This window comes from Haliotis rufescens, unplaced genomic scaffold (assembly GCF_023055435.1).
Source record: "Haliotis rufescens isolate VD_foot unplaced genomic scaffold, xgHalRufe1.0.p SCAF_2, whole genome shotgun sequence".
In the NCBI taxonomy this organism is placed as follows: Eukaryota; Metazoa; Mollusca; class Gastropoda; order Lepetellida; family Haliotidae; genus Haliotis; species Haliotis rufescens.
Window position 1 is genome coordinate 6,633,768 of NW_025963890.1, and position 16,488 is coordinate 6,650,255.

General features: G+C 41.2%; 1 protein-coding gene across 2 annotated transcripts in view; it reads right to left on the reverse strand.

Moving 5' to 3' along the window:
- The window catches only part of LOC124147923 (laminin subunit alpha-2-like), a 159,918-nt gene that overhangs the window by 68,050 nt on the left and 75,380 nt on the right, over positions 1-16,488 (reverse strand). For both annotated transcript variants that reach the window (XM_048399547.1, XM_048399546.1), the window contains exons 3-11: positions 6,497-6,739; positions 6,194-6,253; positions 5,822-5,941; positions 5,239-5,331; positions 4,632-4,746; positions 3,928-4,046; positions 2,597-2,761; positions 1,569-1,724; positions 494-634 (exon numbers count right to left, since the gene is read on the reverse strand). In XM_048399547.1, the coding sequence (XP_048255504.1) occupies positions 494-634; positions 1,569-1,724; positions 2,597-2,761; positions 3,928-4,046; positions 4,632-4,746; positions 5,239-5,331; positions 5,822-5,941; positions 6,194-6,253; positions 6,497-6,739 (1,212 nt within the window). The remainder of the gene's footprint in view (positions 1-493; positions 635-1,568; positions 1,725-2,596; positions 2,762-3,927; positions 4,047-4,631; positions 4,747-5,238; positions 5,332-5,821; positions 5,942-6,193; positions 6,254-6,496; positions 6,740-16,488) is intronic.

A 16,488-nucleotide genomic window follows, 5' to 3' on the forward strand; every position in this document is an offset into this window, starting at 1 on the left:
ACGATGCACACATTCCTTTTGACTTGTTTAATATTGAGTAAAGATAAAGCTTCAGTCAACTTCAGTGTACCTATGAGCTGAACGTTTGATACATGTTTCTAAATAGTTTTTGCCAGGGCTGCGGTAAAACAATTCCCAATCAGACATTTTGTTCCCAACTCTTGAGACCTACAGTCAGTGGGTACCGGGGTATGTTCAGGTAATAGGGGGTCATGTACCTGGGTATGTTCAGGTAATAGGGGGTCAGGTACCTGGGTATGTTCAGGTAATAGGGGGTCAGGTAACCAGGTATGTTCAGGTAATAGGGGGTCAGGTACCCGGGTATGTTCAGGTAATAGGGAGTCATGTACCCAGGTATGTTCAGGTAATAAGGGGTCAAGTACCCAGGTATGTTTAGGTAATAGGGGGTCAGGTACCCGGGTATGTTTAGGTAATAGGGGGTCAGGTACCCAGGTAGTAAATTTGGACTCGCCCCAACTCTACGGCCACCTACCTGACTGAGTCCCCATTCAGCAGACTTGCAGACCGAGGAGACTCCATGACAGTAGCACTGTGTACAGCCCTCTGTGTTGTCCTTGTCCAGGTTGTAGTAGCCAGGCTTACACTGGTCACAGTGCTTACCCTCCACATTGACCTGGATACAAACAGGTGCTTGGTCAAACTTTGGTAATTCTGTCATACATAATGCATATACTGCATGGCTCCTACTGGAGATGCTGCTTGTGAGATTTTGCTTTCTTGATCATCCATTGACATAAGTGTTATCTTAGCATTCAAATGTAACACAAGGACTACTATATTTAACTACCTTTCACATAGTTTCATTCATGCCACATAGCTTGGGTACTATATGTGTTGATATATTATCTATATATATCAAAAGTTATTTCATGATATTCTCTATTTATGCTTCATCTGCACAAATTGTTGGACATCATTTGAAGCAATAGATTACCTTGACTCAGGTATGACACCTGAGACATGTCTCACCTTACAAAACACCTGTGACAGCACTCAACTTACACTGCCACCTATGATGGGACTCACCTTACATTGACACCTGCGATAGCATTCACCTAACTTGCATCAACACTCCGCTTACATCATCACCATCGACACTTGCGACTGCACCCACCTTATAGATACCTGTGACAGCACTCCACTTACACAGACACCTGCAGGGAAACTCACCTTATACCGACACCTGTGGCAAAACTCACCTTTCACCAACACCTGTGACAGCACTCACCTTACACCGACACCTGTGAAAGCACTCACCTTACACCAAGACCTGTGACAGCACCTACCTTACATTGACACCTGCGGCAACACTCACCTTGTATCGACACCTGCAGCAACACTCATCTTACACCGACACCTGTGACGGCACTCACCTTACACATACACCTGTGACGGCACTCACCTAACATCGACACCTGCAGCGACTCTCACATTGTATCAACACCTGCGGCGATACTCACCTTACACCGACACCTGTGATAGCACTCACCTTACATCGACACCTGTGATGACTCTCACCTTACACCGACACCTGTGATGACTCTCACCTTACATCGACACCTGCGGCGACACTCTTCTGGGTTGACACTCCCAGCAGGGTTACAGGGACAGATCCGACACCTGGGGAACCCGTAGTAGCCATAGGCGCATCTATTACAGCCGCGCCCCGAGAACCCGGGCTTGCACACACAGTCACCAGGGTTCTAGCACGATAAATCTTCATGTTAGAACTCATGTACATACAGCAAAACTCACATCTAGCATTGAAATAAACTCACTCACAATAGCTTCCTCCACACTGAAGGTGTTGGTTGTCACACAGATGTACATTTCAAGGAGAGTATAGCCTTAAACATGGCTGGATTGCAATAATGAGTGAGTGAGTGAGTATGGTTTTATGCCGCTTTTAGTAATATTCCATCATTTTCAAGGCGGGGGACACCAGAAATGGGCTTCTCACATTGTACCCATGTACAATCAAACATGACAAGCTAACGCTTTAACCACAATGCTACCCCACAGCCCTCTGGATTGCATTATGTTGTATTGAACCAATCAATTTGGACAGTGCCATATGAACACCACATCCTTGAGAATAGTTAAGGATGAAGATTAAAAATAGTGAGTTGGTTAAACGCAGCTCTGAACACTATGACAGTGATATCAAAATGAAAAGCCTGAAGTGAAACCCACAAGCACAGGTACGGTGATGGCAAACCTAGAAACATATTCAAGTTGAACTTGAATTCAAAACCATCGATTCCTGACACACCTAAGGGATGCAACTCAACATAACGAACTGCAGTGCTTTAGACGACCAGGCCCCCAGGCCCCAATTAAAACAATAAACTACTGTTTGCATGTGTAAAATTTATCTTTTGTAAAATGTCATCTGTAGTATTTCAATAAAACAGCAGTGGTCAGAAGGAGATTTGTCCTTTCATTTAAGATCGTAGTCTGCAAAACCTCATTTGAAAGTTTTGGTTGGTTGAAGACATTGCAAAACCTAAGTTTTGTAATGGCAGAGCTGGAAAGACACTAAACCTGACTCCTGTTCAAGCTATACAGTACTTACCAGGCCCTCGCTAACACGACTGTCATCCGTGATGCAGGTGCTGCTGGACGTCATCGTCTCCTGACAGTTACAGCGCCGACACGGGAAGGAATCGGTGAGAGCGAGTCTGCTGGGTCGGTAGTAACCCTCAATACACTGCTCACAGTTAATACCCGTTGTGAACTCCTGAAATGTGGCAAGCAGAGTGAGTGAGTGAGTTTAATTTGGTCAAATGTCACAATACATGTATTTCAGTCATATCATGTCACAGTGGGTCAGCTTAAAAAGGTCCAGATCTCAGGTGTTTACTACTTTGATAGCTCCTGAAGATCCGGGTTAGAAATGGGTCTTCACCAACCCATGCACGTCTCACCCATGAAGATCCGGGTTAGAAATGGGTCTTCAGCAACCCATGCACGTCTCACCCATGAAGATCCGGGTTAGAAATGGGTCTTCAGCAACCCATGCTCGTCTCACCCATGAAGATCTGGGTTGGAACTGGTCTTCAGCAACCAATGCTCGTCTCACCCATGAAGATCTGGGTTAGAATCGGTCTTCAGCAACCCATGCACGTCTCACCCATGAAGATCTGGGTTAGAATCGGTCTTCAGCAACCCATGCACGTCTCACCCATGAAGATCTGGGTTAGAACTGGTCTTCAGCAACCCATGCACGTCTCACCCATGAAGATCTGGGTTAGAATCGGTCTTCAGCAACCCATGCACGTCTCACCCATGAAGATCTGGGTTAGAATCGGTCTTCAGCAACCCATGCACGTCTCACCCATGAAGATCTGGGTTAGAATCGGTCTTCAGCAACCCATGCACGTCTCACCCATGAAGATCTGGGTTAGAATCGGTCTTCAGCAACCCATGCACGTCTCACCCATGAAGATCTGGGTTAGAATCGGTCTTCAGCAACCCATGCTCATTTCACCCATGAAGATCTGGGTTAGAATCGGTCTTCAGCAACCCATGCTCATTTCACCCATGAAGATCTGGGTTAGAATCGGTCTTCAGCAACCCATGCTCATTTCACCCATGAAGATCCGGGTTAGAAATGGGTCTTCAGCAACCCATGCACGTCTCACCCATGAAGATCCGGGTTAGAAATGGGTCTTCAGCAACCCAAGCTCGCATAAGAAGCGACTAGGCAACCGTATTGGGTGGTAGGCTCACTGACTTGATTGATGCATGTCATTGTATCCCATTTGTGTAGATTGATGCTCATTGAAGTCAATCACTTCATCCCCTTTTGGGGGACCTCTTTAGCCAAGAAATTCTAATATTTCTCAACTTTCAGACTTTGAAAGAAATGTCTTCAATGTGCATGCGTGTATTATCTGGACTCACCCGACAGTTCAGACAGACACCTCCCCCCTGATATTTGCCCTCCATGTTGAGACTGAGGCCTAGGTCATTCACTGTGGCATTGTAAACACAGTCATCTGCCTTGCCATGGCAGTTACAGGCTGAAATATACAACATAAACTATACTAGTTACGCAGTCATGTCAGTGCTATCACATACAGTTCTGATCTTTACACCCTTAACTGTTATCATGAGTGCAGCAATTCCTGAATATCAAACCATTAATATCTACCCACAACTTGAATCAAACTAAATGTCTACTAGTGTTAGCTCCCTTAGACAGTCCAGCAATTCCTGAATTCAAACCTTTTTATATGTACTCACAACTTGAATCAAACTAAATGTCTTCGAGTGTTAGCTCCCTTAGACAGTGCATCAATTCCTGAATTCAAACCTTTAATATCTACCCACAACTTGAATCAAACTTAATGTCTGGTAGTGTAAGCTCCCTTAGACAGTGCAGCAATTCCTGAATTCAAACCTTTTTATATGTACTCACAACTTGAATCAAACTAAATGTCTACTAGAGTTACCTCCCTTAGACTGTGATGAGAATTTGAAATTGTGTCATCATATCAGTACATTGTGCATCTATTACATGAATGTTAATACTGGGCTTCTGAAATAAGTACTGTTAAGATACTTTAATACTGATATAGATAATATTCCCTAACTGTCTTGCTTACGTTCACAAATGTGTTTGACGCCATTGCCATTGTTCCAGCCATTCTGATGGTACCCTGGACAACACCTCTCACAGTTGTCACCGCAAGTATTGTCCTCACACTGACACTTGAGGCGCTGAAACAGACACCAGGACATGCAGAGCTAACTAGGGCTAATTGAATCATTCAAGGATACTACCAAAGGTCATTTTCGAGAACTGCTACTGAAATCAGTTTGTACAACTCTGCCATCTATTCAAACGCCTCATATACACATATGTCTATATAAAACATGCATAATGCATTTAAAAATTGTTAGTCACCAAGCCTAATTCTCTGCCTTCCCCACCTATTCCCCCTACACAGGCTCTGATGAGGTAAAATGAAACACTCTGGGCCAGCACACGTTAATGACTTGGGGGTTAAATGGCAGGAAAACAACAAAATTATGTTCTGATAATCTTCCAAAACACTCTTTTGTACATCTTGCTTTTCTGCATTTTTTATAAATACGGGATAAGTACGGGATTCTGTACTTTACTCAGAAAGAGTTGTCCTAAATATAACATTTGTTAAACTTTATTTTCATTTATTTTTATGATTCTTTATAATATTGAATTATACTCACATTAGGCTCTGAGTCATATCGACCACACAGTTTGGCATGTCCATAACAGATACAGTGTCCCCCTATTGAGATGTCCTTGATGGAGTAGTAATACTGAAACACACGTTAACATATGTAAACAAACACAAACACATGTAAACACACACAATAAACACACATAAACACATAAATAGATGTAATAAACACACATAAACACAAACACAGATAAACACATGTAAACGCATATAATAAACACACGTAAACACACATAAATACATGTAATAAACAAAGGTAAACACACACACACACACACACACACACACACACACACACACACACACACACACACACACACACACACACACACACACACACACACACAGATAAACACAGGTAAACACACATATCAATCCAAGAAGTTAATCTACCCTTGCTACACAATGACAATGTCTCTTGATCACAATGTCTAGTTCAAGGCTGGAATTTGGCACCAGCTGAACATTGAGCATTATAAGCCTGTTTTAAAGATCTGAATTTAAGACTTTGCTACATATGACAAGTTTCTTTGCAATACAATCCCCAATACAAGGAACTAGACCCATACCCTTCTTGTGACAGAGGGGTCAGCTTCTTGTGGGTTGGTGTTTCGGAAGGTCATCAGGTCAGCATTGAGGTTGCGAATCTTCTGGAATCTCATGCGTAGGAATCTGGCTGATGTAAAATCCTGAAGACGTAATATTAGATATTGTCTGACTGGAAAATATTCTTTGTCTGAGTCATAAATACTTCATTTTCAAATTACTCCAAACTCATCTTTTAATAGGCAAATAATCAAATCAAGAAAATAGTATTTGACATTAAACTTTTACGTTATTAGGCTATATGAAAACATAAAAATAAACATAATATACATAATGTAAAATGTGAAACGAATTTGAATTATTAAGCATGTAGAATATTGGGAAAACACACATACCAAAAGCACTTTACTTGGCTGGTTAATACCTGGTCTTCCATTGACTAGAGAAATAAAAATCTGAAACAAATGTCAAAGCATTTTTCATCAGCACTTTTGTTCTCCCTTTCCTGTAGCCATTTTAACAGATGGTTCTTGTAGGCATTTAGAAATAAGCATGGCAAAATATCCAAATTAATAACTTAAGGATACACCATATGCATGCAGCCAAAGACAGCAAATAGCACTGCATTGGTGAATTGGGCGAGTAAGTATGTGAGTGACCCTTCTGTTCCAGAGTTGTCACATTTGACGGAAACTTACCTCTCCATTTTCCAGTGGAATGAGATGAGAGTAGCGGGTGGTACATATCACTTCATCATCACCTAATGATGTTGGTATTCCATATGTGGGGTCAAGGCCATACTCTTCCTGACATTCACGGCCTGTCATCGCAAAGTATTGCCATGGCTGGTAGGTGGTGCCATCTAGTGACCGTTCCAAGATCCAGTTTCCTGGTCTTGGAGAGTTGGCAGCCTTCAATATCACATACGCTATTTGGTAAACCTGCAAAATAAGAGTCAGCATGACATACCATGACACATGTCATACCAAGGGTCAACATGATCAACCACAACAAATCAAAGATCAACATGACATTCCATAACATACCAAGGGTCAACATGACATACCATGACACATGTCATACCAAGGATCAACATGGTCAATCACGACAAATCAAAGATCAACATGACATACCATGACATGTGACATACAAAGGGTCAACATGACATACCATGACACATGTCATACCAAGGATCAACATGGTCAATCACGACAAATCAAAGATCAACATGACATTCCATAACATACCAAGGGTCAACATGACATACCATGACATGTGACATACAAAGGGTCAACATGACATACCATGACACATGTCATACCAAGGATCAACATGGTCAATCACGACAAATCAAAGATAAACATGACATTCCATAACATACCAAGGGTCAACATGACATACCATGACATGTGACATACAAAGGGTCAACATGACATACCATGACACGTGACATACCAAAGTATGGGTCCTAAACTTATAAATAACAATGTTTTACTTATATATCTATAATCCCAATGGGGTAACTATGTCTGGAAGTGAAGTAAAAGTTATTCAACACCTTGAGAATGTTATATATCTATAATCCCAATGAGGTAACTATGTCTGGAAGTGAAGTAAAAGTTATTCAACACCTTTAGAATTACTTATATATCTATAATCCCAATGGGGTAACTATGTCTGGAAGTGAAGTAAAAGTTATTCAACACCTTGAGAATGTTATATATCTATAATCCCAATGAGGTAACTATGTCTGGAAGTGAAGTAAAAGTTATTCAATACCTTTAGAATTTTATATATCTATAATCCAAATGGGGTAACTATGTCTGGAAGTGAAGTAAAAGTTATTCAACACCTTTAGAATTACTTATATATCTATAATCCCAATGGGGTAACTATGTCTGGAAGTGAAGTAAAAGTTATTCAACACCTTTAGAATTACTTATATATCTATAATCCCAATGGGGTAACTATGTCTGGAAGTGAAGTAAAAGTTATTCAACACCTTTAGAATTACTTATATATCTATAATCCCAATGGGGTAACTATGTCTGGAAGTGAAGTAAAAGTTATTCAACACCTTGAGAATGTTATATATCTATAATCCCAATGAGGTAACTATGTCTGGAAGTGAAGTAAAAGTTATTCAACACCTTTAGAATTACTTATATATCTATAATCCCAATGGGGTAACTATGTCTGGAAGTGAAGTAAAAGTTATTCAACACCTTGAGAATGTTATATATCTATAATCCCAATGAGGTAACTATGTCTGGAAGTGAAGTAAAAGTTATTCAACACCTTTAGAATTACTTATATATCTATAATCCCAATGGGGTAACTATGTCTGGAAGTGAAGTAAAAGTTATTCAACACCTTGAGAATGTTATATATCTATAATCCCAATGAGGTAACTATGTCTGGAAGTGAAGTAAAAGTTATTCAATACCTTTAGAATTTTATATATCTATAATCCCAATGGGGTAACTATGTCTGGAAGTGAAGTAAAAGTTATTCAACACCTTTAGAATTACTTATATATCTATAATCCCAATGGGGTAACTATGTCTGGAAGTGAAGTAAAAGTTATTCAACACCTTTAGAATTACTTATATATCGATAATCCCAATGGGGTAACTATGTCTGGAAGTGAAGTAAAAGTTATTCAACACCTTTAGAATTACTTATATATCTATAATCCCAATGGGGTAACTATGTCTGGAAGTGAAGTAAAAGTTATTCAACACCTTTAGAATTACTTATATATCTATAATCCCAATGGGGTAACTATGTCTGGAAGTGAAGTAAAAGTTATTCAACACCTTTAGAATTACTTATATATCTATAATCCCAATGGGGTAACTATGTCTGGAAGTTAAGTAAAAGTTATTCCACACTGTCAGTAATATTTCAGCTTTATCACAGCAACCCATACATAATCATGCCAAGCAAACCAGAGTTTAAATGGCTGACCAGTCCTTGTTTTATCCCCGGTAAATATGCCAAGTGCCAGGCAGAGAAACAACAAGTACCATCTTTAAGCGTCTTTTAATATGACATGGCCAGGGCTGGAACCCTAAGCCTTCTATTCTCTGAGCAGCCGCCCTATCCACTAGACCATGGAGGTGGTTGACAGAGGCAAGAGATACCAGACAGGTCTGAGCAAGCATAAAACACCTCCAATTTAATAATCTATTCCATATATGTATAAACAGGCCATGATTCCCCCCACAGCATTGATTAATTAAATTACTCCTCAAAGTATGCCGAGTCAGCATGCAGTAAATACCAACATCAAAGGCTAGATTTCTATATGAGAAGCCGCTGTCTCAAGGAGGTAATAAAACATGACATAATAATATATTACCTTCATTTTGACATACATTTTGATAAAGCTTAGAAAAACTTACAATGTCACCTTACACTGAACATGAGCCTTGATCTACCATCCCTTTTTATAAAGGGAATGCACGAATAATGAATAACATCACAGGTTAACATCAATACTGTCACATTTCAAGGTTAGAAATTTTAAGATAGGATTCAGTATCCTGCCCCTTGAACAAAGCCAGTGAAGGACACTTTGTGAAAGGCATACATGATTAACCTATTTTCAACAACTGAAATCTATAATTGATATAGTGAGTTGGATTTCTCATGCTTTATGCCAGCAATATCGTGGTGGAGGACTCCAGAAATGAGCTTAAGAAAATTCTACCCATGTGAAGAATCTACCCCAGGCCTTCGGTGTGAAGAGTGAACGCTTTAATCATGAGGCTACCCCGCTGTCCCTGCAATTCTTAATACCACAGTAACACAGTCTCCTCTAGTTACCAGGGACCCGTTCCACAAAGCGATCTTAGTGCTACGACTGTCGTAAGTCAGTGTTAAAGAATGGGAGTTACGACCGACTTAGCGCTAAGATAGCTTTGTGGATCAGGGCCCAGGTCACCTCACCTGCAACCATCACCTCCCATGTTTTCAAATATACTTACATTAAGACCTGTAGATGGCATTCTGGCTTATCTAAGGAATTATATTTCCCGTTTTATTTTCATAATTGCCATGTTTTTTTACTGCAACCAATCGAAGTTAACCTGAGTGAGATTTAAATTGGCTCAGATCCACATTCAACATGGCAACCTTGTATGAGGAACCCTCAAATCCTTAAAGTAAATCTTTAATTACAATGATCCAGACAAATGGCTGGGACTAAAAAATAAGTTTATTATATCGGTCAGTTCGTTATAAGCGTGTTCCTCTTAAACGTAGTTTACTGTATTTTGAAAGTTACTTTTGGTGTTGAGTTATTTTAACTGGACGGGCAGATGGGTCCAAGGTACTTATCATAACAGAATGGAGATATTATACACTAAATAATCACGATACATAAATGGTCGAAAGATGCAATACTGCCTCAAATTATTCAATCACAGTGAAATACCTGATACAGCACATACAGACACAATGTCATTTTGTGACTGATCGATCTTTATTACCTTAATAATAACAAACAAAATCAAAAACATGATCAAATTTCAATTATTCTTTTCCTTCAACACAATTTCTTATTAGAAAATAATGTTATTTCTGTTAAGTGAGTGAGTTGGGTTATACTCCGCTTTTGACAGTATTCCAGTTATATCACGGCGTGTCAGCTTCGTGTGGGAGGAAAGCTTGAAGTGATGCAGGTCTCAGACGTTTACCACTTTGGTGAAACCCACGATCACGGGTATGGTGCTGACAAACCTAGAAACATAATCAGGGTGAACCGGGATTCGAACTGACAATCATAGATTTCTGGCATGCCCAAGGGACGCAACTCTGCACAGGGAATCGCGGCGCCCTAGGCGACTGGGCCACCCATGCCCCCTATTTCTGTTAAGAAAGTACCATGTATAGAGTATCTGGTGTATAGAGTGTCTGGCCACTGCAACACCTAAAAAAGAGAACAAGGCCTCTTAAAGAAGTGAATATTCATTCCTGATTGGTAGCACAAAACCTACAAATCAAATATATCAATTAACTGCCACAATATATTTGTTTCTGAATGATAACCATGGCAAGCCAAATTGTAAAGAAAATCACCCCAAAGGATAAAATCCATATTAATGGCCTAACTATATCATAGCTAATCCCGGACAGATCAACTATGAGTCATATGCAACCAAACACTGCCTCCCACGCTGTGACGACAGGGAAACAATGCTGTAACCGATAGTTCCGCTTCAAGTGAATCACTCCAGAACAAATATGTGTATTATCTAAAAGATTACATAACAAAACAAAAGCCACACACACAATGCAGCTGTGCAGGTGTCGGGGTCACTTCATCCAAGAAGGTCGACAGTGACATCACTCCTCAATCTTCATATTTGATACTTTTTTCTCAATGTTTGAAGTGTCAAGTGGTACAGGCTGAGGCTATTGTTGACCCCATGTAATGAATGTTATCAGAATAGGTGCACATACCATCATTTCCCCAAGTCCTTCGAGAGTTTCAGAACTTGGGCCACCCTGCAGTTTGCAGGGGAATGAAACATAAACAAAGATCACAGACCTTTTCCACATTTCAAAATTAGGACAAATTCAATCCAAGATGACCATGTAGCTGTTTCTCCATGTTCACTACAAACTACAATCATTGACACGGTTTCTGTAGTTACTGGTAGATTTATCCTTTAACCAGGAAGACGAGTGAGAGATTTTAATGCCACTTAGACCAGTATTCCAGTTATATCTCTATGGGAGGATACCCAAAGTGATGCCATATGACACAGTTGAACCAATCAACTGAACTCGAAAGGGTGCACGTGAATCACGCACGCACGAATACGGTGTTAGCGTTGGGCGTCTCAACGTGCGTGATTCCCATGCACCCTTTCGAGTTGAGTTGATTGGTTCAACTGTGCCATATGGCCCTGTGGGTAGCATTATGCAGATGGCTGTTTCAATGAATGCTCGTTCCACCCGTGACGAACAGGTCTGGTTGTTGATGAAATATAGTGATAGCTAAATAGACAGATCTTTTATTCATGCACCGATTGTCTTTAAATGCAATATCCACGTTATGTATGACTGTTTAATAATCTCATACCAACTTTGACTGGAGTAGGTCCGATAGTTTTTCAGATATTGCAGTAAACGTCGGTACCTTTAATTACCTTCCCGACTATACTTAGCTATCCGACTGCTCCTTTAATATGAATTGTGGACTTTTAAAAAGAACACTTCTGGTAGAAGATTGGCATTTGCTTGACATTAGGATGCAAGTATGAGTGGGTGGGGTTTTATAAGACTGGGAGAAATTAATATCTTAGTTTACATCCTGTTAGAATTCTTAGGCAGAATAGCCCTCCTAAGTAGCCATGTCTTGTTGTTCGTTTGTTTGTCGTTCGGCAGTCTGTAAATAATCGAGTCAGTAACAGACAATCCAGTGATTGACATCATGAGCATCGATCCACGCGAATGGGATATGATTACGTGCATCAACCAAGACAGCGAGCCTGATCACCGATCCCGTCAGTTGCCTCTTACGACAAGGATAGTCGCCTTATACGGCAAGCATGGGTTGCTGAAGACCTATTCTTCATGGGTCCATATTTTGTTGGATGAGCCCATCTAAAAGGGTATTGTGTGGTTACAATATGTGACCTTCCCGTCTCCTGTACACAACCCTTCTACAACACAATATCAAAATATACCATAACACATGTAAGAAATGAAGTAAAACATGATTGTATCTTACTCAAAATCATATTCACCAAAACACTTTGAATAATTAATGGATATTATATAAATGAAAACTACATTTACTTTTGAGAATTTGTGATAATGCTATCAATCTTTGTATATCCCCCCACTGTAATCAATTCTTACACCCCTCGTATAGACCCCCACTGAAATATGTGTCAGGTATTAAAGGTACCCCACAGGTTACACTATGGGGTGTTTGTCAAGTGTATCTGCTGGCGACACGTTCAATTTGCACATTGGATGTTATGTGACAGTGGACAATGGTGAGGCACATGATCCATGATTTGGTTGGCTCAGTCCCATTACAGAGGCTGTATCAGGGGTAGAGGCGCAGTCCCAGAACACCACACACATGGAGCGGGGGCCGTTACAGGGGTAGATGCTCGGTCCCAGAACACCACACACGTGGAGCAGGGGCTGTTACAGGGGTAGATGCTCTGTCCCAGAACACCACACACATGGAGCGGGGGCTGTGACAGGGGTAGATGCTCTGTCCCAGAACACCACACACATGGAGCAGGGGCTGTTACAGGGGTAGATGCTCTGTCCCAGAACACCACACACATGGAGCAGGGGCCGTTACAGGGGAAGATGCTCGGTCCCAGAACACCACACACATGGAGCAGTGGCTGTTACAGGGGTAGATGCTCGGTCCCAGAACACCACACACATGGAGCAGGGGCCGTTACAGGGGTAGAGGCGCAGTCCCAGAACACCACACACATGGAGCAGGGGCCATTACAGGGGAAGATGCTCAGTCCCAGAACACCACACACATGGAGCAGGGGCTGTTACAGGGGTAGAGGCGCAGTCCCAGAACACCACACACATGGAGCAGGGGCCGTTACAGGGGAAGATGCTCAGTCCCAGAACACCACACACATGGAGCAGTGGCTGTTACAGGGGTAGAGGCTCGGTCCCAGAACACCACACACATGGAGCAGGGGCCGTTACAGGGGTAGAGGCGCAGTCCCAGAACACCACACACATGGAGCAGGGGCTGTTACAGGGGTAGAGGCGCAGTCCCAGAACACCACACACATGGAGCAGTGGCTGTGTCAAGGGTAGAGGCGCAGTCCCAGAACACCACACACATGGAGCAGAGCCTGTTACAGGACTATGACCAAGTCCTGTACCTGTACATATTTAGCAATATGTACCCATGTGGGGAATCGAACCCAGACCTTCAGCATGATGAACGGATGCTTTAACCACTAGGCTACCAGACCACCTTCTTTGACATGAGGAGTAAACACTTTAACCCTTAGGTCACCGGTACACAACCAACCCTATTTCACTAGAAGATGGCTGTATGTCCTCAGTAAACAGCTGATGCATTTTCAGCTTTTACCCCATATATACCACTCAACTGTTGATAGGGATAGGGAGTAATCAACTTGAAATAAAACTGCACATGCTTCAGTTCCATGGCAAAATCGAATACTATTTGTATGACAACATATCTGAGCAGTCACATTAAGACCCTGCCTGGATAAACATAAATACACAGTTCAAAAAGTATGTCAGAGTATGAAATGTCCACATCCCTATCAAATGTTGAGTGGTATATTTTGACATTAAAGAAGCATACATGAAATGGATATGTAAATTCAGGCAAATACTGGTACTCATTTTGTTCATTCAAAAATATTTCGAAACGACTGAATCAGACAAAGAGGCAATTGAAAAGCAACCGATACAATATTTCAAAGATTATAAAGGTGATATGCACAATCCGTTTCCCATTCTGTACAGAGCCTCTCTGTGTAATGTGACTGTCTCCGTGGTGACCTCCGACCCCTGTAATCCCCATGAGGCTTGTGTGCCACACACCTTGCTTGTGATAGAGGCAATTGACAACTCGGGGAAAACATTAGCTGTAATCTCAGAGGTTACATGAGCACACACAATGTTTGATTTCTGGCAATGGATGACATGATTGAGGCATTGACAGATGTGGAACTGTACACCCATGTCCATATACCCACATCTTACCCATGTTTACATGGAATTACAGCATCCGGTGTCAATAGGAGAAATGGACTGTAGTAGGCAAGGACTTGGAACTGGATGTCACTGAGATGCAAATTTGTATTGGGGCTATGAAAGTTGAGGATGTGGCTGAGGTTGAAGTTGATGTTGAGATTGAGGTCAAGATTGAAGTTGAAGTTGAGGTTAAGATTGAAGTTGAGACAGATTGAAATTTGAGTTGAGGTTGAAGTTGAGGTTAAAGTTGAGATTGAGATTTAAGTTGAAGTTGATGTTGAGATTGAGATTGAGATTGAGATTGAGATTGAGGTTGAGGTTGAAGTTGATGTTGAGATTGAGATTGAGATTGAAGTTGAGGTTAAGATTGAAGTTGAGACAGATTGAAATTTGAGTTGAGGTTGAAGTTGAGGTAAAAGTTGAGATTGAGGTTGAGATTGAGATTTAAGTTGAAGTTGATGTTGAGATTGAGATTGAGATTGAGATTGAGGTTGAAGTTGAAGTGGAGGTTAAGATTGAGGTTAAGACTAACATTGAGGTTAAAAGTTGAGATTGAGGTTAAGATTGAGATTGAAGTTGAGCGGTTAAGATTGAAGTTGAAGCTGAGATGGAGGTTAAAATTGAGATTGAAGTTGAGGTTAAGACTGAATTTGAAGTTGATGTTGAAGTTCAAGTTGAGGTTAAGATTGAGGCTGAGATTGAGGTTAAGATTGAGGTTGAAAATGATCTCAAAAGAAGATTATTAGGCTTCACAGACAGATAACTACTGTCAGATCTGGTCTTGATGCTACAATTAAGTGCTTTGTTTGAAGATCAAGACATTGTTCCATTGTATGAGGGCATTAATTTATTGGTACATATCAATAGAACTTGAGCCAGCAGTGTTTAAAGCATTGTTTTAATATCCTGGCAGGAACTTGCCCACTGACACGAGCCAAGTTCCCATCAACTTTCAGTTTGTACTATGGGGTTGAAGGTGAATGGGAGGGCTTTACACTTGTAACGACGTTGATCAAAACCATGATAACAGATTCAACAAAGCCTTGTTCATCATGGGTCAGTGCATGGACCGCTGGGCTACTCTTTGGCCCTCCATTTCTCTGTGTTTGAAGGCTTTTGTTTGTTTGTTTCATGTATCAGGGAGCAATATTCCAGCAATGTTAGGGTGCCCTGTAAACCAAGTCTTGTACAGACAAACCATTGGTTGGCATCATGTCCTACATCTTCTGGGTAGGACTGCCTACAATCAACCAAGTCGCCCAGTCTGACCACCCTGACTCTTACCACAGGCAGTAGCATGCTGGGAACCTATTCCAACCTTGACCGGGAAGGGGGTGTCTGAAGGAATGAGATGAAGAATGATGCAAGGGATTGGTGTGGGACAGTGGGCTTGAATCTAGGATTGGTTAGTTAGATTCTGGGCTTGAACAAAAGTTTGGTTTTGAATCAAGGTTTGAAAATAATTTTGGCTGATATGGGTTTTCTGGAGTAGTAAAGCTGCTCTTATGATGTAGTTGATGTGGCATTCAGGGACAACACTGAAGTGTTCTGTTGACTTGTGGTCATAGTAGGGGAATGATCCAGAAACCTTATATAAAAGTCTAGGGTTAGGCCTCCCTTTTCAACCCACATGCCATTGATTGCTGTACACAGAGGGCTAGTGCTCACTCGAATGGAGAATGGTCTATTAAACCTCTGGAACACAGCATGGGACCATTTCCAACTCTGTGATGGGTTTCTTTCAGAATTATCTTTCTGCGATATCTCACACAATACACCGTGATTATCACCAAGGTGTTAAACAAACGCACTACAGTGTGAATTTCTGGATTAATAGTCTTTTGTTGACTGATATGTTTCACTAAAGAGTCTAACAGACCAAACACCTATAGGACCTGGTTGGCTTGTACTGACGCACATTATCTAAGAACTGAAGTCATCTGTGGTGAAG